Source organism: Lampetra planeri, chromosome 62 (genome assembly GCF_965212315.1).
Source record: "Lampetra planeri chromosome 62, kcLamPlan1.2.h2, whole genome shotgun sequence".
NCBI lineage: Eukaryota > Metazoa > Chordata > Hyperoartia > Petromyzontiformes > Petromyzontidae > Lampetra > Lampetra planeri.
In genome coordinates, this window is record NC_136168.1 from 3,191,567 (window position 1) to 3,216,435 (window position 24,869).

At 52.9% G+C, this 24,869-nt stretch overlaps 1 protein-coding gene across 1 annotated transcript in view; it reads left to right on the top strand.

The window, feature by feature from the left end:
- Positions 1-24,869, top strand: part of LOC144736652 (fibronectin-like) — a 48,853-nt gene that overhangs the window by 12,591 nt on the left and 11,393 nt on the right. Inside the window, exons 3-12 of the mRNA XM_078619223.1 lie at positions 4,507-4,632; positions 9,800-9,943; positions 11,303-11,434; positions 14,036-14,182; positions 15,910-16,071; positions 16,278-16,439; positions 17,539-17,715; positions 21,805-21,981; positions 22,344-22,493; positions 23,532-23,660. Coding sequence (XP_078475349.1) covers positions 4,507-4,632; positions 9,800-9,943; positions 11,303-11,434; positions 14,036-14,182; positions 15,910-16,071; positions 16,278-16,439; positions 17,539-17,715; positions 21,805-21,981; positions 22,344-22,493; positions 23,532-23,660 — 1,506 coding nt within the window. The remainder of the gene's footprint in view (positions 1-4,506; positions 4,633-9,799; positions 9,944-11,302; positions 11,435-14,035; positions 14,183-15,909; positions 16,072-16,277; positions 16,440-17,538; positions 17,716-21,804; positions 21,982-22,343; positions 22,494-23,531; positions 23,661-24,869) is intronic.

A 24,869-nucleotide genomic window follows, 5' to 3' on the forward strand; every position in this document is an offset into this window, starting at 1 on the left:
ATCAAGTACTGCATTACTTGTGGTGAATATGAAACACAAACATGCTCTGGTATAATACTCGCATTGTCCTTGAAACTGATTGGCCTACACCAGATGGCCTAGTCTCACTGGTGTCAGACCAGAGGACGCCAAAAGGCGAACAGCACTGTTTGAAGTGGCCGTCCATAAATTACGTCACGCGATTTTTGACGATTTTTGACCCCCCCCCCCCTTGTCACACGGCGTCACAAAAAGTCAGACCCCCCCCCTCAAATATGACGTCACAAAGTTCTGCCCCCGCCCCAAAACCATTTTTTCATTTTGAAAATAAAACAGGCTTCAAATCGCTTTAAACTATTGTCATTGTATTTTTCGATTTAAAGCTTTCGTGACTGCAGGGATTCATCTTCTTGGTTCTTTCGGTAAAGTCACGTAGAAGGGAAATAATAAAATAATAAAAATAAAACATAATAAAATACAATTCTCACGACGTTTCGGCCACAACGCAAGCAGCCGTCCTCAGGTGAAGAACAGGTCTGTCGGAAAGACAGCGTCTGTCATTGTAGTGCACATTTAATGTGGCGCTGCACTCTGATGTTGTAGGAGTGTTGTTATAACTATTCCATATTTATTTAAAGCTGCGCATTTTAATGTGACGTCACATTTATCAACCCCCCCCCCCTCGTCACACATTTTCAAAAATGTCTGACCCCCCCCCCCTAGGTGCGTGACGAAGGGGGGGGGGGGGTTGAGAAATGTGACGTCACGTAAAAATGCACAACTTAAAATAAATATAGACAACACGTTCTACTTAATTAAATAGACTTTCATGTAAATGTTTTCTCCTACAACATCAGAGTGCAGCGGCACATTAAATACGCACCACAATGACAATAGTTTAAAGCGATTTTAAGCATGTTTTTTGGGGGGGGGGCAGAGCTTTGTGACGTCATATTTGAGGGGGGTCTGACTTTTTGTTACACCTTGTGACGACGGTGGGGGGGTCAAAAATCCTCATGATGACGATCGCTTGTGTTGTCATCGAAACGTCGTGGTTTTTGTTTATTTTATTTTTCCTCATTTGAACCCATCTACGTGACTTTACCGAAAGACCCAAAGAATAAGAATTCCTACAGTCCCGAAAGCTTTAAGTCAAGATTTATCCTAACACCTGTTTTCTTGCCATAAAGGGTAAAACCTATTTTGATTGTTCATCCCTTCTCTATCTGTGACAAATCCAGTTCCCGAAAACAACAGCAGCAGCAGCAGCAGGAACCACAATAATATTGATCACAACAGCCATGTTGTTTTCCTGTCGCACCGATTGAACGTGGAAAAACTTGGGAGATGTACTATTCCCCCTTTCAACGCTTGCTTTCAGAAATGTCAAAGCAAAAAAAGCCTAAACTAGTTTTGCAGCTTTTCAGTAAAATGGGCTGCAGCTTTGGCTTTGGTAAAGACCATGTGGGGTGTGTGTGTGTGTTTGTGTTGGCTCGATTCCACGTGCACTCTGAAGGATCAGTGGTGGCGGTGGAGGTGGCGGTGGTGCAGCGGTTAGCGCTACGCTGCACTACGAACCCAGCGCCAGTGACGATTATCTGAACCGTTCATGGGCATCCCCAAGGTCGACTCAGCCTCAAATGAGTATCTGTTGTGGAATGTAAACATCGCCACTGGGGAGACAAAGCCGGCCGGGCGTGGTGCTGGCCACCCACCCCCTTGAGTGCCGTGCCGGCATTCATAGGTGCTCGTTAACAGCGCTTGCCCCAACAGCTTGTTCAAGCTATCCGGGGGAGATTTGTCTTTGGTGGTAGTGGTGGAGGTGGTGGTAGAGGTGGTGCAAGTGGTGGTGGAGGTGGTGGAAGTGGTGCAGGTGGTGGAGGTGGTGGAAGTGGTGGTGGTGGAGGTGGTGGTGGTGGAGGTGGTGGTGGTGAAGGTGGTAGAGGTAGTGGTGGATGTGATGGTGGTGGAGTTAGTGGAGATGCTGGAGATAGAGGTGGTGGAGGTAGTGGTGGTGGTGGAGGTGGTGGAGGTGGTGGAGGTGGTAGTGAAGGTGGTGGAAGTGGTGGTGGTTGTGAAGGTGGAGGAGGTAGTGGTGGTGGTGGAGATAGTGGTGGTGGTGGAGGTAGTGGTGGTGGTGGTGGTGGAGGTGGTGGTGGTGGATGTGGTGGAGGTAGTGGTGGTGGTGGAGGTAGTGGTGGTGGTGGAGGTAGTGGTGGTGGTTGTGAAGGTGGTGGTGGTTGTGAAGGTGGTGGAGGTAGTGGTGGTGGTGGAGATAGTGGTGGTGGTGGTGCAGGTGGTGGTGGAGGTAGTAGTGGTGGTGGTGGAGGTAGTGGTGGTGGTGGAGGTAGTGGTGGTGGTGGAGGTAGTTGTGGTGGTGAAGGTGGTGGAGGTAGTGGTTGTGGTGGAGGTAGTGGTGGTGGTGGTGAAGGTGGTGGAGGTATTGGTAGTGGTGGAGGTAGTGGTGGTGGTGGTGTTGGTGAAGGTAGTGGAGGTAGTGGTGGAGGTAGTGGTGGAGGTGGTGGTGGAGGTAGTGTTGGTGGTAGTGCACGACAGGAGAAACACTTCTCGGTTTCAATTCCCCGTGCGTCTGCAGAGTTGCCAACTCTGCGAAATGGAAAAAAAAACAACCAACGGGACACACACCTCGTTGGAAGATGATGGTGGACAAGAAGAATGCATATTCTTTGGGTCTTTCGTAAAAGAATGCAGTGTTCCCCCGTTAGTCATGAACTTGCTTTCCGCGATTTTGGCTCCCCGGGAATCGCATCCGGAACTCGACGCGACTGCTGCATCGAGAGAGAGAGAATAACACTGGTCAACAAAAAAAAACACATTTTCTTTCTGGCCTGGGCTTTTGCAGTTGTTTTAGACTAATTTCAGGGTGCTGATTCCAAATCTGATCTCAGATTTGCTCTATAACATCTCATTTTTATGCTATCGGCATATCCCATTTTCATTGATTTTTACCCGAAATTAACTCTGTCACTTATGATTGCAAGTTGTTGCGAGTCAGTGATTGCTTTAGTGTTAAAATATGGTGCTGTATTTTTAGGATAGTGTGTTTATAATATAATTTTATGTAGATATCCACATTTATTTAATATTTTTCTTCTGCAGTTTTGATTGAAAAAGCAATATTTGATATCTCAAAAACCTGATGTGATAGCCAAAAATTGATGCCAGATTTGGAATCAGCACCCCAAAATTACCTTTAAAACCGTTGAAATACCTTATGCCAGAAAAAGTGTGTTGACCAGTGTTGTCTTTGTGGGAGCAGTCAACGACGTTGTAGCGATCAGCGTTGTCATCATCTTCGTCAGCATCATCATCATTACTGTGCATCCTTCCACCGCGCAGTTTCGCCAATTTCAAATGTTTTGTCTCGGATGTGCCGCCCGCCTGTCTCTGTGTCTCTCTCCGTAAGCGTCGGCTTGAAGGCTCGCGGACACCACATCTGAGAAGCGCAATGGCTCTGCCTCTCAGACTCAATGTCAGCCACATCCGGGCTGGGGTGCGGGGGGTTTAATTTTTTTTCAGACCCCTTTTTTAATTTTGAAAAAATTGATTCGATTTTCTTTTTGTCAGTGTCTGTCCTCCCCGCACATTTTCCCCTCACAAGTAAACTTGTGGCCGTTTCTCCGCGGTCAGTTTTAGAGAGTACGGTCAGATGGGTGAGGCTGCGATTAGATAGTCCAGCGGGCAGTGTGGTGAGAGAGTGCCAGAGGATGGCCGAGGTGCAAACGGCGTGGGGCGCGCGTCGTTTGTGGGACGTTTCGGAGCGGAAGCGCGCGTGTGTGTACGTGCGTTGAACTTCTTTCGCGCCGTTTGTAGCCAACCGTCCTGATCGGAGGTGCGGGAGGGAATGCCAACAAACCGAACCCAGGAAGCGGTTCTAAAGGAATGAATTTGTCAGTCGAGATGATGATTTTAAAGTGCGTAGCTCCCAGTGGCTTCCTCATATCGGCAGGCAAGAGCGTTCCAGACGGCCGCAGGAGCGCGTCGTGAAAGCGCCGCTGCGGGGGTGACGGACGGAGTTCGCGCGGCGATGGTTTGCGCTCTTTGACCAGATCGGCGAGGTGCCGCGGTTCATTTGTGGCGAGCGCAAAGGTCCTCCTCCTCCTCCTGACATCAATGACAACGGGGGAGGGTTGGAGTGAGAAGTAAGAGTGCCAAGGGAGGCCCAGCCAGAGATCACCGCTGCCCATGAACTTGATCTTCGTTCTAGGGATGCAGAGGAGGGTTATGGTTGATTGGCACACCAACAACAACTGCAGCAGCAGCAGCAGCAGCAGCTCCCCAACGCGCAGAGGCGCGTGGTCCTTCTGGGCCTTCAATGTCAGGAGGGGGACCTTGAATTCTCTACGGAATTGAGCGAGACGATGGTCAGAGTCATGAAACCCCGCGACCTTCTGACCGCGAGAGCCCGCTCCCTCCGCTGACTTGTTGATGTTTCTCTCTGTCCCGTCGTCTGAATCCACCCACATCCCCCCCCACCCTGCCTGCCCCCACTGCGGCCCCACACAGAGGACTGCGTGGACAATGGCAGGATGTACCACCTGCAGGAGCAGTTTGAGCGCACGTACCACGGACGCGCCCTGCGCTGCACGTGCCTGGGCGGCCAGGCGCTGGACTGCGAAGCCGTCCAGCAGCGTGAGCGACGGTCGCATCGACGGCACCGCACCACCTCCTCCTCATCCTCCTCCACCTCCACCTCCTCCTCTACCTCCTGCGCCTCATCCACCACCTCCGCCTTCTGCCTCATCCTCCTCCTCATTCTCCTCCTCTACCTCCTCCTCCACCACCTCCTCCTCCTCCACCTCATCCACCACCTCCGCCTTCTGCCTACTCCTCATCCTTCTCCTTCCATCTCCTCCTCCACCTCATCCTCCCCCTCCTCCTCCTCCTCCACCACCTCATCCTCCACCACCTCATCCTCCACCTCCTCATCCTCTTCCCCTGCCTTCCGCCTCCTTCTCCTCCACCTCCCCCTCCTCCACCACCTACTCCTCCTCCTCCACCACCTCCTCCTCCACCTTCCTCCCCCTCCTCCACCACCTACTCCTCCTCCTCCTCCTCCTCCACCTTCCTCCCCCTCCTCCACAACCTACTCCTCCTCCTCCTCCTCCACCTTCCTCCTCCACCACCTCATCCTCTGCCACCTCATCCTCCTCATCCACCTCCTCATCCTCCTCCTCTGCCTTCCGCCTCCTCCTCCACCTCTTCCACCACTTACTCCTCCACCTTCCTCCTCCTCCACCACCTTATCCTCCACCACCTTATCCTCCACCACCACCTCATCCTCCTCCACCTCCTCCTCCACCACCTCATCCTCCTCCACCTCCTCTTCCAACTTCCGCCTCATCCTGCTCCACCTCTTCCTCCTCTTTCACGAGCGAACCATGCCAGTTGTCGAGCCACTGGCAGTGCGATCGTGGTGGCCACGCAGCCAAAGCTACGCACCCCTATTAGTGAAGCCCACCGAGACACCTAGAGATATAGCGAGATACATAGAGAATCGTAGAGCTAGAGATACGTAGAGACTCATAGGGATAAATATAGAGTCACAGAGATATTAGGATGAAACCGGAGGTATGCACTTTTAAATAGTATCGATTGAAAACTCATTTCTTTAGAACTGCTTTTTTCTCTATGTTTGTATTACTTTGTTGTCATGCCCCTGCATACGGGTCTCTGTGTGGGTTTCTGTGGCTCTCTATGGGTCTCTACGGTTCTATATGAGTCTCTGGACCTCTGTGGGTCTCGATGGGTCTCTTCCTTCTGATATTAAGAAGCCACTGGCTGCCACCCCAGGTTGTCATTCTTCCTCTTCTTGTCGTCTATCGCCCATCGTCCCATGGTGGGGAGACGTGTCCCGGCCCGGCGCTCTCAGAGCGATCCGAGAAGGCAGTGAAATTTACATTTTGCGTGCAAGTTTGACCGTGCGCAAAAAAAAAAACTAAAACTTTTTATGGGAAAACAACGTAATGGTGTCCGTTGACTTGTTTTATCCATCCGCTTAGAGGCGGAGTGAGAGGAGACGGGCCCTGATGGCTTTCCTCCGACGTTTTAAGGGTTTAATTATATACTTGTTCTTGTGTTCTCGAAGACATTGAATGCAGCCCAAGAGCGGTAAAATAATCTGCGCGCGCGTGTTTATTTTATCGCACGAGGACGTCTGCGGCGTGTCCGAGGCATTCGTGACAAGCGGGCTGAGCGCCCAAAAGCGCCGTCTTGGGTCGCTGCCGAGGGACGTTGGGTTGGCGATAGCGGGCGAGAACGCGGCAGCCAGAGGCGGTAACGCAGAGGTCGCAAACGGGTTTTGATTCCTTACCCTTACCCGTACCCGGCCGCACCAGGGTCGCAAACGGGTACCCGTACCCGTACCCGGCCGTATGGGTATCGGGTGACCGATTGCGACCTCTGGGATGAAGCCATGTTGCAGGCGCGGGTGGGTTGATTCTAGGAACTTGAATTGTGAGAAGAGACAAGACGTTGGGAAATGAGTGACAAACGGTTACTCACCAGTGACTCACGGCCTACCCGTACCCGTACCCGGCCGCACCAGGGTCGCAAACGGGTACCCGTACCCGTACCCGGCCGGGAACGGGTAGCCGGGTATCGGGTAGAGTACGGGTATCGGGTACCAGTTTGCGACCTCTGTGCTAATGTCAGCTCACGGCGTTAGCGTTCGTCGCGGCAAGGGCAGAAAGTGTTTTTCCTGCTCGAGTTGGCGTCGCGGCTCAGGGTTTTAACAGCCCTGAGGCCAGTCGTGGAAAATCCTCATTCCTATGGCAGAGGCGAGGATGTTCAGAGGAGAAGTTTTAGCTGGCCATCGAACAAAGTCGGTCACCGCGTCGCGCACTTTCAGCAGCGCTTCTGTGGCCGTCTGGAACGTTCTTCCTATCCGACAATACGAAGAAGCCGCTGGAGCTACGCAACTTTTAAATCATCTCGATTGGAAAACGAATTTCTTTAGAACTGCTTTTTTCTGTTTAGTTTCCCGTCCTTCCCCCGCACCTCCGATTAGCTACGCACGGTGTGAAAGAAGTTCAACAGACGTGCATACACCGCACCTCCGATGAGCAAGGGTTGGCTACGTACGGTGCGAAAGAAGCTCAACGTACACCCGGCCACTGTTGATTTTCCCCGCAAAGTGGGATGAGCCCACTCCCAGCGAAGGAACGTCAAAGCGTCCTGAAGCAGTGGACCACACGGTGATTGGGCCACCTTTTTGACCTGTCGTGCGCGATGGCCGGGCGCACAGTGGGGCCTTACCTGGTAAAATAAAAAGTAGTTTAGTTTGTATAGCTTGTAACTGTTCAGTGCAAGCGATGGCAAAGAGGGGGGCGAGGGAGGGTGGGAGAGTAGCAGTCAGAATCGGAATATTTATTCATACTGGAGGAATCCGATGAGCTGTAAAGCTCTTTTTAAGAACGTTACAGCAACAAAAAGTAACGAAAACACGGTTGGAGTGTAAACTACAAGAAAGGTAAACAAACCACCCAAACATGCACAAATACATCACTAAACCACCCCCATCCTACCAGGCAAAGCCCATTGAGCTATTAACTTATTTTTCATGATAGCTCAACAAAGTGGGCCCATCGTCTGGACATTTATTGCACCAAAATAATCTAAACAGTCTAAACGCGTGACGTTGATTCCAAACGCGGAGGAAAAAAAGCGGAGGACCTGGAGAAAAAAAATCCACACGACCACGGAGAGACTTTTGACTTTTTAAACAACTTTTATTGCCGCTGGCAGCAACAGCACTGGAGGCGATTTCGATATGAAATACACAAAGTCACCAGCAAACAAATGAAAATAAACGCTACAAATCCACGTGCTGTGGCGCTAAAAGCACCGCGCACAACACGAAAGAAAAGTCACGTGGTGGTGGTGGTGGTCATCGCGCACGCCACGGTGACGAGCGAGCGCTTCAGAAGGTGAACACGAGGGTGCCGTCCACGCTGGTACAGAGAGAGCTCTAATCCAAACATACAGCAGCTGTCAGGGTCGGGATGAAACCCCCGGACCGCCTGCGTACTAGGCGAGGAAGTTGACATCTCAGCAGTCGCCTGCACCATGTCAGCTGTCCGCGGTGCGGCTCACCGCGTGTTTACAATCGAAACAGCAACAGCAGCAAATCCACTCGGACAAACAGTCGTAAAGTAAAGTGGTCGGGATGCGAGGTGGGGTGGGAGCGGGGCGGAGAGAGAAAACCCATACGCGTGGTTCTAACGGTTAAGCCGGACAGACTTGAACGGTAAACAATCCGTGGAAATTGGGCGCGCGTTCAACATTACGAACGCATGACTCTGCCGCTAAACAATAAAAAATAACAATAATTAATAATCTGCTACAGCTGCCGCCGCCGCCGCCGCCTCGGTTGTATGCGAACAACACATTGTGCTCGCCGGATGGGCCATGGAGCGGCATTCTCTGCGGTGCCACGTGTTATTGCGATGGATCGCAGGTATTTCAGCGCATTGTATTTCACTTTAACGTTGAGGCCCCCCCCCCGCTGGCACGGGATATGGAGGGAGGGTGGCAACGGGGGGGGGGGGGGGCAACGGGGGCAGGGGGGGGGGCGGAATTGCGCAATGCCATCTGCTTATTCTAAACAGGAAGCCTTATATCCTGACTTGACTGTTGCATTGAGGGGGGGCGGCAGGGAGGGGGGGGGCGATCGTGGTGTCGGATCCGTGCGAGGGATCGCACAGTTCCCATGCTCTCTGCGGCAGCGAGATTGTTCGAACGCAGCGACATGGACGAAGCAGGATGAGTGCCAAGCGACATTTTTGTTGTTGTCATTTGGTGCTGTTGCCTTAATTTGAACCCGGGGTTACGGTCCCCTCTCTCGTCACACTCCGCCTGAATCCAGTGGAAAGACGGCAAAGACAATCAACATCTCCTGCGCGGAGGATCTGTAGCGGTCAGCTGTGTGTACGCACGTCCGTCGAATTTCGCACCGTACGTAGCCGACCGTGCTACTCGGAGGACAACAAACTACAAAAGCAGTTCTAAAGGATTCTAGATTTGAAGCTTTCGTGACTGCAAGGATTTTCATACTCTTAGTTTTTTCGGTAAAGTCACGTAGGTAAAAAATGAAATTAAAATTTAAAAAATTATTTTATTTTTATTCATTTTAATTTCATTTTTTACCTACGTAACTTTACCGAAAAAACTAAGAGTACAGTTCTAAAGGAATTCGTTTGCCAATCTAGATTTGAAAGTGCACAGCTCCAGTGGCTTCTTAATTTCGGAAGGGAAGAGCGTTCCAGACGGCCACAGAAGCGCGAGCCAAAAGCCGCCGTGAGTATGACCCGAGTTCACGTGATGGGTCTATGTTCCTTGACGAGATCAGCGAGGTAATGTGATTCACTCGTGTCAAGCACCTTGTGTGCCTGTGTGTGTCATGAGCGCGGCCTCACAGTCGATTCGTTCGGCAATCGGAAGCCAACGCAGCTCGGCGAGCACTGGACGGACACGTGGTCGGATCTTGCAGGAACCCGTCACGACCACGTGCCAGAGAATGCTACACACAAACCGCAGCTTGGTAATGATTTTTGCCAGACGTCCCGTAGAGCAGCGATTTGGAATACTTCGAGCCTTGTCGATGCATTCCGCCACGCGCCGCCGCGTTGCCTCCGGCACGACTCAACAGCGGCCGAACGCCGTCGTTCGAGCCCCTGGCACAAACTCGACTCCTCGGATCGCGCGTCGCTTCGAACCTCGCCCTCGAAACGTTCCAGGGGCCGTCCCTCGACGGCTGCGGCAACTCTCACGTGCGCGGTGCGTGGCGGCGTGTGCGCAGCGAGCGGCGAGCAGGTGTGCTTCGACCAGTACACCGGGCGACGCTACTCGGTCGGGGAGACCTGGGAGCGGCCGAGGAAGGGCATGGTGTGGGACTGCACGTGCCTGGGCGCGGGCATCGGACGGATCAGCTGCTCCACCGAGAGTAGGTTCACCCGGGGCGCGTCGCCACCGACCGTTTCATGCATTTTTATAATTTCTGAAAATATGTTTTGTTATCTCGAAAGGGGCCGTCCGTAAATGACGTCACGCGATTTTGGACGATTTTTTATCCCCCCCGCCCGCCTCCCTCGTCACACGGCGTCACAAAAAGTCAGACCCCCCCCCCCGTAAAATATGACGTCACAAAGCTATGCCCCCCCCCCCCAAAATAGAACATGTTTCAAATCGCTTTAAACTATTGTCATTGTAGTGCGTATTTAATGTGGCGCTGCACTCTGATGTTGTAGGAGAAAACATTTATTTAAAAGTCTATTTAATTAAGTAGAACGTGTTGTCGATATTCATTTAAAGTTGCGCATTTTGATGTGACGTCACATTTCTCAACCCCCTCCCCCCTCGTCACACATCGTCACACATTTTTGACCCCCCCCCCCATCCCCCCTAGGTGCGTGACGTCATTTATGGACGGCCCCTAATGTGCACACTGCATTCTTTATTTACGCTCTCGGTTGGCACTATGTCCCCGTATATTTGGCAGCCCCCCCAAAGAGTTTTCCTCCCCGGCGGCCCCCCAACTCCCCCCCCCCTGCCCCCCCCCACCCCCATTTGTTTTTTGGACCCAGCCGCAAATGGGTCAGTAAGATTGCACGGCAAAATCACGCTGGCACATTGCCACAGGGCAACGTATCGCTGCTAGCTTGTCCCACAACACGTTTAGAAAATTAAAAAAAAATTCCATAGCCCGAATTTGGACCGGTGTTTACGTGTCAAACCTTTTCGTCTGTTTACGTAACAAACCTTCCTAATTGGCTGCGTCGGGTGGTGGCGGGTTTAACGACACATTTATATTCATGCTATCTCACCCGAAAATAAATGCTGCGTTATGGGTGAAGTTGGTTGCTAAAGCCTCCTACGTGTTGTTTACGAACGCCCCGGGTCGATTTTTTTAGTCCCAGCCCGTCACTGATCGTTACCACGGTTACCATTGTTACCATCGTCGTCGTCGCCGTCATCAACGGCAGTGGCGACGATAGAATCATTATAAACAGCCTCAGCAGCGGCAAAAACAACAAAATTAACTCGGCACCGCCTGGGTACGGCGTCTCAACGAAGGGCCGCGTACGACCTTTCTCACCCACTCGTGACGAGTGCATGCCGCCTGCCACGTGACAGACAAAGCACCTCGTGTGAAAGGTCACCTGGCGGCACGAGCCTCCCTTGCGAATGTCCGCACGCGCGTTGAACCAAGCTACGAAGCTCTGATATCTGTGACGATGTCCGCGATGATGTCCGTGGTGTCCGTCCGGTAACCCTTGCCGCCGCCGCCACGTGAACCTTGCAGACCGGTGCCACGACCAGGGCCAGTCGTACCGTCTCGGCGAGCGCTGGAAACGGCCGCACAGCACGGACGGTCAGATGCTCGAGTGCGTCTGCCTGGGCAACGGAAAGGGAGAGTGGACGTGCAACCCCGTGGGTGAGCCGTCGTCCTCCCCTCCCACCTTCCCCCCACGTTGTCGCCCGTCTATCCAACTTGGTGGCAGCGGTGGCACCGCGGTGGTAACGCTCGCCGGCCTCACAGCGACGAGGAGGGGGCCCCGTGGGGGGGGTTTCGATATCCCCGAATCGGCCGGTTTTCTACGTGGAGTTTGTATGGTCACCGCCCACGCCCCCGCCCCGCCTCTCCTGTTCTGCATGGGTTTGCTCCGGGTTTTCCGGTTTATTTCCGTAGATATTAAGCCAACGTGGCAAGTGGTTCTTCATTTTTATGCAACGCGGGGGTCATTGGCGGGCCCCTGGTGGCCTTTAGTGCGGCCTCTGACGTGCGGGCCCCCTCCGACAACGAACAGTGACAACATCCCACCCCATCATGATCATCATCATCGTCGTGCTGCTGTCAAACCCCAACGATGGTTTAAAATTGTGTGGCGGCCCTCCTCACACTGATGATGTCTCACCGGCGAAAGCGGCCCCACCCCACTCTGAAATTGAGTGACGAACACCGCAACACACGATGCATTTGCCAAGCGTCCCGATGACTGAAACATTTACCTTCTGTCGCACCTGTACGTAGACAACCACGCGAATCGGATTTACTCATTTGGGACGATAACGACATCAGCTCCCCCCCCCCCGCCTTTCCTGTGAAAACTTGGCAGGACCCTCCTGAAAACGAGTCTTGGGACTCGGTGGGGATGATCGCACACTCGGCGAGGAATTCCTCACCCGAGTGTGTGATCATCCTCGCCCGAGTGTGCGATCATCCGCGTATTTTTACTTTCTCTCCCCATAGTTTAGTGCGGAAACGGCTTCAATTTTCCCGATTATATATTTATATTTTTGCGGGTAAGAGGAGCTGAGCGGGGCTCAGAACCTGCTCAGCTTTCGAGGTCTGTCGAGATCGGTCGTCTGATCATCCGCAAGGCACGCCCGGTCGCGTTTGAACGATGAAATGGCATTTTCTTGATATTTTTTTTACCGTTGGACGACAAAGGCGACGCAAAAACAGCTTTAAAAACAGAACGGGGCCCCACATGTCGGCAGCGGTGCAATAATGTTTTGGTGGGACGTGCAAAACGACACACGCAGAGACGTCACTATAGCCGACGAGTCTATTGTGTTTAGAGGTGATTATTTACGGCCCGTGAAATACGCTGAAAAATTACGGAGCTAAGTCAACCCGACGCATAACGAGCAACAGATGCAAAACCGTGGCCCCCTTCTTTAATTATTTATATTTGTGTCATTATTTTTTTTTAGACACAAAAAAAATAACAACCACAAAACTGAAATGCTTTCTGGCGAGCGAGTCCAAATCGGATTATGAATTTTCTCGTTTGGAACTTATGGGAAAGTGCTGTTTTTTTCCCTTTTTTTTTTGCAAACCGACGGACTAAATGAATTTGACTTCGAGTGCTCACTGCATAAGGTTATAGAAACATTTTTAAAAATAAGAAAAAAACAACGCGCAATTTGTTTTTGTGGCTTTTAACGGTGTGTACCTGGGGTGGGGTGGGTGGGTTGCCCATGAGACACCCCGGGGGTGGTTGTGCCCCCCCCCCCCCCGCGGGGCTGTAGTCGGCACTGACATCCACACAGGACACTTTGTTCCGTCATTATTTTTTTGGGGGGTTTGTTAGTTGTATTTGGCACGGACAGAATGGACACGCACGGCGCTCTCGGTGGCCAGCGATGGTCGCGAGGTGATCCGCTCGACCTCTTGCTACTCGCGCGCTCAAAGGGTTTTTATTTTTAAGTTTTTCTGCACGGTACCGGACAAACGTTAGAGGGGTTGCTTTGGCTCAGAGGCTCAGAGGCCAAAGCAACGGGGCCATCACTGCTGACATCCTCCTGGGTTCGTGTGTTTGTGAGATGTGTGTGTGATTTGTTTTTTGTATGTGATGTCACAGTGTGTATTGTGTGTGTGGTCACGGTGTGTATTGTGTGTGTGGTCACGGTGTGTATGTGTGCAATCATTGCAGTGTGTGCGATGCGTGGTCACGGTGTGTATGTGTGCATTGTGTGTGTGTACATGGTGTGTGTGTGTGTACATGGTGTGTGTGTGTACATGGTGTGTATGTGTGTACATGGTGTGTGTGTGTGTACATGGTGTGTGTGTGTACATGGTGTGTGTGTGTACATGGTGTGTGTGTGTACATGGTGTGTGTGTGTGTGTACATGGTGTGTGTGTGTACATGGTGTGTGTGTGTGTGTACATGGTGTGTGTGTGTGCATGGTGTGTGTGTGTACATGGTGTGTGTGTGTGTACATGGTGTGTGTGTGTACATGGTGTGTGTGTGTGCATGGTGTGTGTGTGTACATGGTGTGTGTGTGTGTGTGTACATGGTGTGTGTGTGTACATGGTGTGTGTGTGTGTGTACATGGTGTGTGTGTGCATGGTGTGTATGTGTACATGGTGTGTGTGTGTGTGTACATGGTGTGTGTGTACATGGTGTGTGTGTGTGTACATGGTGTGTGTGTACATGGTGTGTGTGTACATGGTGTGTGTGTGTGCATGGTGTGTATGTGTACATGGTGTGTGTGTGTGTGTACATGGTGTGTGTGTGTGGTCGTGCAGCCGGGGCGGCGGAGCGCTGCTACGACTCCGTCCTGGGCTCCTCGTTCGCTGTGGGCGAGGATTGGGAGCGGCCCTACCACACCTGGATGATCGTCGACTGCACCTGCTTGGGTGGTGGCCTCGGCCAAGTGTCCTGCTCCTCCAAAAGTGCGTGCCAGCCCCATCAACCCCCCCCCTCCCTGCCCCCCGCCAACTCCCCCCCCCGACTCTCTCTCGTTCTTGGCGGTCTTGCCGCACCACCGTGTTCTGTTTTATTGTGGGCAGACGGCCATGAGACTTTGCGCTAGCAGCAGCAGCAGCTGCTTTGCGTGTCGTGGGGTTGCGTAACGATTCGATCTCCCGGCTTGGCAATCCACCCCCTGCCCCCCCCCCACCACCAAGATCAGTACCACGATCTTCACCACCACCACCACCGTCACGAGCAGCACCACCATCACCATCACCACTACCACGACCACTACAAAAATCACTACCGATCACCACCATCATCACCACCACAGTCATCACCACCATCATCACCACGATCACCACCATCTTTATCATACCATGATCACCACCACGATCACTACCACGATCACCACCACGATCACCACCATCACCACCACGATCACCACCATCACCACCACCATCACCACCACCATTACCACCACCACGATCATCACCACCACCACCACCACCATCACCACCACAATCATCACCACCACCATTACCACCACCACGATCACCACCACGATCACCACCACCATCATCACCACCACGAATAACCACCATCACCACCACCATCACCACCACCATGATCACAACCACGATCATCACCACCACCACCACCACCACCATCACCACCACAATCATCACCACCACCATTACCACCACCACGATCACCACCACGATCACCACCACCATCATCACCACCACGATCACCACCATCACCACCACCATCACCACCACCATGATCACAACCACGATCATCACCACCATCATTACCACCATCATCACCACGATCATCACCACCACCACCACCACCACAATCATCACCACCACCATTACCACCACCACGATCACCACCACGATCACCACCATCATCATCACCACCACGATCACCACCATCACCACCACCATCACCACCACCATGATCACAACCACGATCACCACCATCACCACCATCACCACCACCATCACCACCACCACGATCACCACCACCACCATCACCACCACGAGCAACAGCAGCTGATCTCACGGGTCACTGGCCGCGGCCGTGCGACGACTTCGACAGACAGCGGGCGGGCGGGGGGTGGCGGGGGGTAGCCGACATCTGCGCCACGTCGAGTGGGCACAGCTGTTGCTCACGGCTCGTCGTCGTCTTCGTCATCCCGTGTGGGGTTGAGGGGTCTTCGTTTGGACTCCGTAATTTGGGTGGCCCCAGGTCACGGCTCGTGATCGCGGGGCTCGAGACGGTTGGGCCCCCATTAGTCGTCACCCGGGTCAACACAAAATCAAGCGGATAACTTGAAACACGTGTGCGTGTGTGTGCGTGTGCGTACGGGGAGCGGTGGCGCAACGGTTAAGCGCGCTGCGCTAGGATCCCGGCGAGCCGAGTTCACTTCCCGCTCGCGGCCAACACCGGTGACGATTATCTGAACCGGTCCTGGGCCTCCCCTAGCTCGACTCAGCCTCAAATGAGTACCTGGTGCGGTGTGCAAACATCGCCACGTGGGAGGCAAAGGCATGCCGGGCGTGGTTGTGCTGGCCACCCACCCCCTCGTGTGCCACAGTGCCGGCCTTCATAGGCGCTGCTCGCTAACAGCACTTGCACCAACAGTCTGTTAAGACTACACGGGGGGGTGGGGGGGAACTTTGTCTTTGTGGCGCGTTAGATCGCTGCAACGACCAGGACAGCCAGAGCTCGTACCGCGTCGGGGAGACGTGGACCAAGACGGACGCGGCGGGCGACCTGCTCCACTGCGTGTGCACGGGCAACGGGCGCGGGGAGTGGAAGTGCGAGGTGCACAGCACGGCAGTGGCCGCCGTGCACACCGGTGAGGCTCACGCAACCACACGGCACACGCCGGTGAAACTCACGCAATCACGCGGCACGCACCGTGAGACTCACGCAACCACGCTTAACGCTCCGTGAGACTCACACAACCACGTGGCACTCACCGGCAAGACTCGCGCACCACGCGGCACTCACCGGTGAGACTTTACCCCTTGCGCGTCTCTGCGCGTCTCCGCGCGCATGCAGGCGAGTTCGCCGGGGTGGAGGAGGCGCAGTTCCGCCCGTCGGCGCAGTGCGAGCTGGACAACGGAGCCACCTACGCCACGGGGCAGCAGTGGCTCAAGATGCAGGGCACCGATCGCATGCTCTGCACCTGCCTGGGCAACGGCGTCAGCTGCCAGACGTCTGGTCAGTCCCACCCATCCACCCCCCCCCACCCCTGCACACGCACGCAGAGGTCACCGTGACCCCACCGCGTCGGTTTTAGGCGATCCTCGTGTAGTGACATAGAATCGGTCGTGTAGCGGCATAGCGCTGGCTGCTGGCGGGAAGGGGAATCTGCGGCTTACGGCAGCCCTGACTGCAGCAGGCCACGTGATAGACCAGAGGGGGATCTAGGGGAAAGGTCACAGAAGGGGCACACCGAGAACCCGCTGGTAGGTTCTAGAAAGGAGGGCGTGGCCGGGGGCGGAGCCAGGCCACGCTGGCAGTAAAAGAGGGTCCCCGGGAGGGGAGCTCGGGGCTGTCGTGTGGAGTGGGCTCCCCGTCGTGCTGCTGCTGGAGTCTTCACCGTCTCGGCACCGCCGGTCAGGCGCGATGTAATAAAATGCATCGTGATTATTTTGGATTATTCGGTTGAATTTTCCACGTGATAGGTCACTTCTTTGAGCGGTCGTTTGCGGCCAGGTCGCTGCTCGAAAAGCAAATAGCTCAGTGGGCCTTACCTGGTGAAATAAAAATTAGTTACATTTTATTTGTATACTTTTTTTAAGTGATTTGTTTACCTGTCATGTTTTCGTATTGTTTGTTGGTGTCACGTTCTGACCCTGTACCCCTCTTGACTGGACATCTATGGAAAAAAGAGCTTTATAGCTCATCGCATTCCTTCAGTACAAGTAAGGATTCTCATTCATTGCGTCCTTCTCGTTGGACATAAATGATTATACGGGCAACCTTTGTCTGGCGTGAGTGTTTGGTGTGCCGGGGAGCGGTGGTGTAGCGGTCAGCGCGCTGCGCTACGAGCTCGACTCCCCGTCACGGCCAACACCCAGTGACGATTATTTTAATCGATTCCGGGCCTCCCCTAGTTCGACTCAGCCTCAAATGAGTACCTGGCGCGGTGTGTGGTATGCGTTGCCAATGGGGAGACAAAGGTGGTCGGGCGTGGTGCCGGCCACCCACCCACCCCTCCCCGCGTCTTCCGTGCCGGCCGTTATAGGTGCAGCTCGCTAACGGCACTTGCCCCAACAGGATTTTAACAGGCTGTGCGTTTGCGTGCTGCGTGAAGGTGTGATGACGTACGGGGGCAACGCGCCGGGGGAGCCGTGCGTCTTCCCCTTCATGTACACGGGGCTCTCCTACACGGCGTGCGTGGGGGAGGGACGCAGCGACGGCAAGCTGTGGTGCAGCACCACGGGGAACTACGACCAGGACCGCAAGTACACCTTCTGCCGCTCCGAGTCTGGTAAGCCGCCAGTTCATGGTGCCGAGATGTTCACTACCTCGCCTGGTACGCAGGAGGTTGTGGGTTCGATCCCGAGCCCTGATGCCTGCTGTATATATGGAGTTTGCGTGTCTCTCTCTCTCTCATCATCATGGTGGCGAGATGTTCACTACCTCGCCTGGTTAGGCAGGAGGTCGTGGGTTCGATCCCGACCCCTGACGCCTGCTGTATATTGGAGTTTGCTTGTCTCTCTCTCTCTCTCATCATCATCATGGTGGCGAGATGTTCAATACCTCGCCTGGTATACAGGAGGTCGTGGGTTCGATCCCAACTCCTGACGCCTGCTGTGTATTCGGAGTTTGCGAATTCTCTTTCTCTCTGTGGTGAGATGTTAGCTACCTCGCCTGGTATGCAGAAGGTCGTAGGTTCGATCCTGACCCCTGATGCCAACTGTGTATTTGGAGTTTGCGTGTCTCTTTCTCTCCCCCCCCCCACCCCCTCCCGTGGCCGCGTGGATTTTTCCAGTTTTTCATTCCACATTCGAAATGGACGTCACGCGTTTAGAGTTTTTGGCTGTGATACATTTCCACACACGGTGCACACACTACACAATGTCGCCCCACGTCCGACCGCACAGCCACATGCAGAGTGAATCCAAACCGCATCGTGGAGCAGATTTTTGGTACAAGTAGCATTAGCGCCGCACATGCAGTGTGAAATTGCGTGAACCGAACTCGCATCGAGCGCGGGAAACCTGCCTATGGATGACACGAGCGGGTTATAATCACGAACAGTTTGTAACGCATACCGTGTCAACCCATCACAGTTTACCCCGTATTCTTGTACAGGGAAATTGAGTTTTTAGGTCCACACGGCGTACAGCCGTTTCAACACGGGCAAACAAATAATAAATTGTCTATTTGTTTGTGTTTCTCCCTTGTGATGGGAATTTGATGGGTGAACATTGAGATTTATAAGGGCCACCAGGTGACCAATGAGCTCTGAATTTGTCCGTAAGAAGGTAGGACACTGATAAGGGGTTGATGGGTATGGTAACGCGCAGAATATTTCACGGACGTAAGCGTCCGTGAAATATGGTGGCGGCTGCAGCGGCCTTGGGAGGCCTTCATCCAGAAGTGAATCGACCATGCCCGCCGACTATGACGGTGACGATGGTGGTGGTAGCTTGGAGGGGTGTGGTGGAACCTTTTTTTTCACGGTCATTTTTTTCCAGCCTGAAATGTTCAATTGGCTCCGCCTGAAAAGGCCGTTTAATCCGCGGGCAGCTGCCCACATTCGAAGGCCAGGACCTCAGCCGTGCCAGCTCAGCTCTCCGACCCCTCCGTGACCCGGCACCACCGCACGCTGCCGTTCCCGTGTTTATTGGGACCATGCGGTCCTTCCGTAGCCAGTCGCGTGCACGGGAGGTGAGTATGCTAGCCAGCAAAGCTTTGCTGTTGTAGGCCGGCCAAGGTGCATTGCAAAGGATTTGCGCGGCAACTGTAACATCTTGGGCCTTGTTCTTAGGTGAACTATTTTGAACACATTTTATTTAACCAGGTAAGGTCCACTGAGCTATGCGGATCTTTTTCAGAAACGCGACCTGGCTATTACAAATGATAGCTCAACGAAAGCAGGCGTATCATCATCATCATCATCGTGTTGAAATTTATAGCAGGCAAATACTCTGAATGTGCGATGTTGATTCGAAATGTGGAGGGGAGAAAAGCCGGAGGACCCTGAGAAAAATCCACGCGACCACGGGGGGAGAGAGACACGCAAACTCCAAATATACAGCAGGCGTCGTCAGGGTCGGGATAAAACCCACGACCTCCTGTATACCAGGCGAGGTAGTTAACTTCTCACCACAGAGAGAGCGAGAGACACGCAAACTCCAAGTATACAGCAGGCGTCAGGGTCGGGTTCGAACCCACGACCTCCTGTCGACCACCGTGGCGCCCTACGTGAGATAAAGGAGCAGCCCTGCAGTCGCTTGCTCGTGCCACTGCTGGCTGAAGGCCCACCCCCCCTCCAGTGTAGCTCACAGGAGCCGCCCTCCCTCTCGGGGGCAATTGTGCTGCTCGTCGACACGAGACAAGGCCTGTTGGGAGACGTGGGGAGTAGTCACACGTGATTCCACCACACGCAACCTGCCGATCGGACGACTGTGTTGGACCCGTTTGTGCGGCTGGGTGCAGAGAATGGGGGGGGGGGGGACATTTAAGGAATTTGTCCTACATTTTGGTGTTTTGTGCTCGTCAGGCACGAGATTTGGGTAACTTCGTTCGGCCTTTGCTCAGCAAACAGTGAAAGAGAGAGAGAGAAAAAATCTGGGAAAAAAATCCGCGCCGTGTTGGTTGTTTTTTTGCAAGCGCGGCGTTCCCTCGGCAGCCCGGCGGTCCGCGTGAAATGCCTGGAATGTTCGGTCGGCCCGACGCCCCACAATGCTTTAATTGTGAGCTGCGAGCTGTTCACGCGTTCCTGGAGACCGGCCTTGCCACCCCCCTCTCCCCACCGCCTGCTCCCCCCAGCGGGGCCAGGCTTGAGACGTTAACGGCGACGGTGCCAATCCCCGGCAGCGGCGGCAGTTACGACCCGAGGTGGCGGCAGGAGGTCGCGCGGAAGAAGTCGCCCATCGGAGGTCAAAGCGGCGAGAAATCTCTGAAGCGGCTCTGTGCTTCCGAGCCTTGCACGCGGGTCGGTTTTTGCCGATTGGAAACTTCCTTTGCACCACCGCCACCACCACCACCGACCCCAAATGACCCCATTCCTTAGCGGTGGGCAGGCGGGTGACTCTGGATGAGGGTTGGGATGGCGCTATGTTGGGTTCCGGAGCAGCATGCGGCTCTGTAAGGTGACCCACTTCGTGAGCCTTATTTTATACACCACGAGCACTGCCGCTCTTGAAATATTGAAGTGGTTTTTTTTTTACCTCCCCCCGATTTCGAAGAAAACTAACAAGAAACGTCTCTTCTTGTCATTTTGGTGATTTTTTGTGTCGCCGAGTCCCGGGTTTAAACGGCTCCTCTCTTTCCTGTCAACACTGCCAGAGCCTTCGGTAAACGGACCAAGTGAAGCCTTGGCCAGCCGGAAGGAGTCTCTCTTTCAGCCCATCGCAAATCATCATCATGTGGATTCCTGTGCACGTGCGACACCCATTGTGACAATCAAGTCAAATGAAATCGGTCGTGGGGCCTCCCCTAGGTCGACTCAGCCTAAAAATAGAAAGAGAGAGAAAAAACAAACGTTCAACGCGCGGCCCCTGACCAAGAAAGCCCCGGCACTTGGTGATGCGAAATCCCTTTGGCAGCAATTTTGTAAAAATACATAAATTCAATAATGAATCCAGCATCCTACGTGTATTAAAATAATTACTTTAATTACATTTAGGTGGTCAAGCCCAGATTGCCGCTGTCAAGAGGCCAGCGGAGCCAGTGCCGGATTAAACTAAGTGCGGGGCCTGTAGCATATGATGTTAGAAAGGGGCCCTAAATAAAATAAAACGTAAATATTAAAACACACATTTTTTACTTGGATGGTAAAGTAATTGTATGTTTTATTTTCTATACAGCCAGATAATGCGACAAATCGCGAACCTTAAAAACCCAGTTGTTCATAAAAGTCGAAGGCGGTATAGTGCTATAGTAATAGAGCAAGTGCAGAATCACTGAACCGGAATTGGTAGCTTGAAAGCATTTAGCGCGGGGCCCTTGAAAGTGCGGGGCCCGTAGCTACTACACGTGTAGTAGCTACTACACGTGTAGTAGTAGTAGCTAATACACATGTAGTAGGAGCTACTACACATGTAGCTACTTTTGCTACTTGCATAATCCGGCACTGAGCGGAGCGCATCGCCGTGACGTCTCCTTCTTCGTGGTTGTGGGTCGGGGCGTTGCGTCGTTATACGGTCCGTTCTGGATGACCACGGTCGCACCACGACTGGAGAGTTTCTTTTATTTTCCGTTCAGAAATCCGCCATCCGCCATGGTCCGTGCAGCAGATGATGCGGATTTTAGGGGTCGGAACGTGGATCTTTGTGGGGATCCTCCTGCGTCTTTATCTTTAAAAATGTTAATTTTTTTGTTTTAATCCCCGCTCGTCCCCCGACAGCTGTGATCCAGACGCGCGGCGGCAACTCGCACGGAGCCCTCTGCCACTTCCCCTTCCAGTACAACCAGCGGAGCTACACGGAGTGCACCGCAGAGGGGCGGCCGGACGCCATGAAGTGGTGCAGCACGACGGAGCACTACGACGAGGATCGCAAGTTCGGATTCTGCCCCATGGAGGGTGCGTTGCCCTCACCCCCCGGCCCCCGCTCCCCCCTCGCCCTCCCACCCGATTGCCCCCTAAGCGCCAGCTGTAGCATGACCAGTGCCGGATGAAGCTAAGTGCGGGGCCTGTATAGCAAATGATGTTATAAAGGGGCCCTAAATAAAAACACATACATATTAAAACACTTGCAAAGTAAAGTAGTTGTATTTTTTCATTTGCTATACAGCCAGATAATAAGACATATCACAAACCTTAAACACCCAGCCGTCCACCCCCTCGTGCGCCGCGACGGCCTTCGTCCGTAGCCGCCCGTCGCTTGACAGCACTTGCCTCAACAGTCCCTTGAGGCTATCCGGGGGATCTTTGTCTTTGTGCAGCCCACGAGGAGGTCTGCTCGTCGCAGGGCGTGCAGTACCGCGTCGGCGACCAGTGGGACAAGCGCCATCAGATGGGGCACATGATGCGGTGCACCTGCAACGGGAACGGCCGCGGGGAATGGAACTGCATTCCCTACGCCCAGCTGCTGGGTAAGGCTGATAATCCCCTTTCGTGGTTTTTTGTTGTTTTTTTTTCCACTGGCATATTCGAGCCGAGCCGAGCTAGGTTGCAGGGCCCATCATGGTACGGGTGTTCTTTTTTTTACACGCTTTTATTTAACTCACTCTGTCTGTTGTTGTCGTCGTTGTCGTATCCTCAAATCTTGTAACTCAATTTTAACCCACTTCCCAATGTGGTATCGACTGCAAACGTCGTATACTTATGTCTAAATGATGACAATACTATATTCTATCATAAAAAATAAAAGAACATTTTTTTTAGAAAATCTTTATAATTCTCACGACGTTTCGGCCACAACACTGTCTTTCCAACAGACCTGTTCTTCACCTGAAGGCGGCTGCTTGTGTTGTGGCCGAAACGTCGTGAGAATTGTATTTTATTATGTTTACATTTTATTATTTTATTATTTCCCTTCTACGTGACTTTACGGAAAGAACCAAGAAGACTCAACGGAGTTGTCGAGGCGAGTGCTCTCGGCGAGTTAGCAGATGCGATGCCACGCCTGTCAACCCCGTGTTCTTGTACAGGGAAATTGGGTTTCCAGTTCCGTACGGCGTACAGCCGTTTCAATACGGGCAAACCTCTTTTTTGTCGTCTGTTTGTGTTTCTCCCTTGTGATGGGTCTTTGTAGGATGAACGTTGAGATTTTTAAGGAGTACGGGGTGACCAATAAGTTCTGAATTGGTCTGTAATAAGGTAGGGAACTCATCTTTTTGGTTCTTTCGGTAAAGTCACGTAGAAGGGAAGTAATAAAATAATAAAAAATAAAACATAATAAAATAATTATCACGACGTTTCGGCCACAACGCAAGCAGCCATCCTCAGATGAGAATCATTAAATATTTTATTTTTATTATTTTATTATTTCCCTTCTACGTGACTTTACCGAAAGAACCAAGAAGATGAATCCCTGCAGTCACCAAAGCTTTAAATCGAAACTCCGTTGAGGGCTAAACCCGAACGGGGGTGGGGGCGCGGGTGTCCGGGTGATCTCTGCCGTGCGACAGATCGCTGCGTGGTGGACGAGACGGAGTACAACGTGAACCAGACGTTCTCGCGCAAGCACGCCGAGGGCCACATGATGAACTGCACCTGCTTCGGCCAGGGCCGGGGCCGCTGGGCCTGTGACCCCATCGGTAAGATCACCGCCCCCACTCCCCCCCCCCCCCCACTGCCCCCTCCCCCAACCCCGCACCACGTCGGAACATCAGCGGGGTCCGATGCGCGCACCTCCTTCGCCAACTCGATTAGAGTGGTTGGCTGTTGCTCTAAATGTCCACGTGATGGCAGAGGTCGCAAACGGGTACCCGTACCCGGCCGTACCCGTATCGGGTACCTGATTGCGACCTCTGGGATGAAGCCATGTTGCAGGCGTGGGTGGGTTGATTCTAGGAACTTGAATTGTGAGAAGAGACAAGACGTTGGGAAATGAGTGACAAACAGTTATTCACCAGTGACTCACGGTCTACCCGTACCCGTACCCGGCCGCACCAGGGTCGCAAACGGGTACCCGTACCCGTACCCAGCCGGGTACGAGTAGCCGGGTATCGGGTAGGGTACGGGTATCGGGTACCCGGTTGCGACCTCTGCGTGATGGTGATGATGACGACGATGAAAAAGCGGTCACTCCGTTGAGCTGCTGCCAGGGTCGCTTCTGAAAAGGCGCTACGTAGCAGCTCAGTGGAGTCTTAGACCTGGTGAAATAAAAAAATAGTTTGTATTATTTGGGTCTTACGGTCAAGTCACGTAGATAGGTTCAAAGAAAATAGCAAAAAAACGACGACGTTTCGATCACAACACAAGCGGTCGTCATCAGGAAAAGGGGGTTAGCCTCTCAAGGAAAACTATTTATAAAGGTTTTAAACCTTTTTTTTAAACTTTTATGAACAGTTTTCCTTTAGAGGCTAACCCCCTTTTCCTGATGAAAGGAAAACTGTTTATGAAGGTTTAAAAAAACATAATAAAATAATTCTCACGACGTTTCGGCCACAACGCAAGCAGCCGTCCTCAGGTGAAGACCAGGTCTGTCGGGGAGACAGACGCTGCTTGCGTTGTGGCCGAAACGTCGTGAGAATTATTTTATTGTGTTTTATTTTTATTATTTTATTACTTCCCTTCTACGTGACTTTACCGAAAGAACCAAGAAGATGAATCCCTGCAGTCACGAAAGCTTTAAATCGAAATTTAAGGGTTACGTTGTTCAGCCGTAGTTCGCTCGACGCAACATTGCCGGACATCCTTCGAAGGGACTGCAATCCAAAATGCGTACAAAGCACGTGGTGTCAGGCGGGCATGTGCGTTGGACTTCTTTGAGGTCCCGTGCGTAGCCAACCCCTGCTCATGGG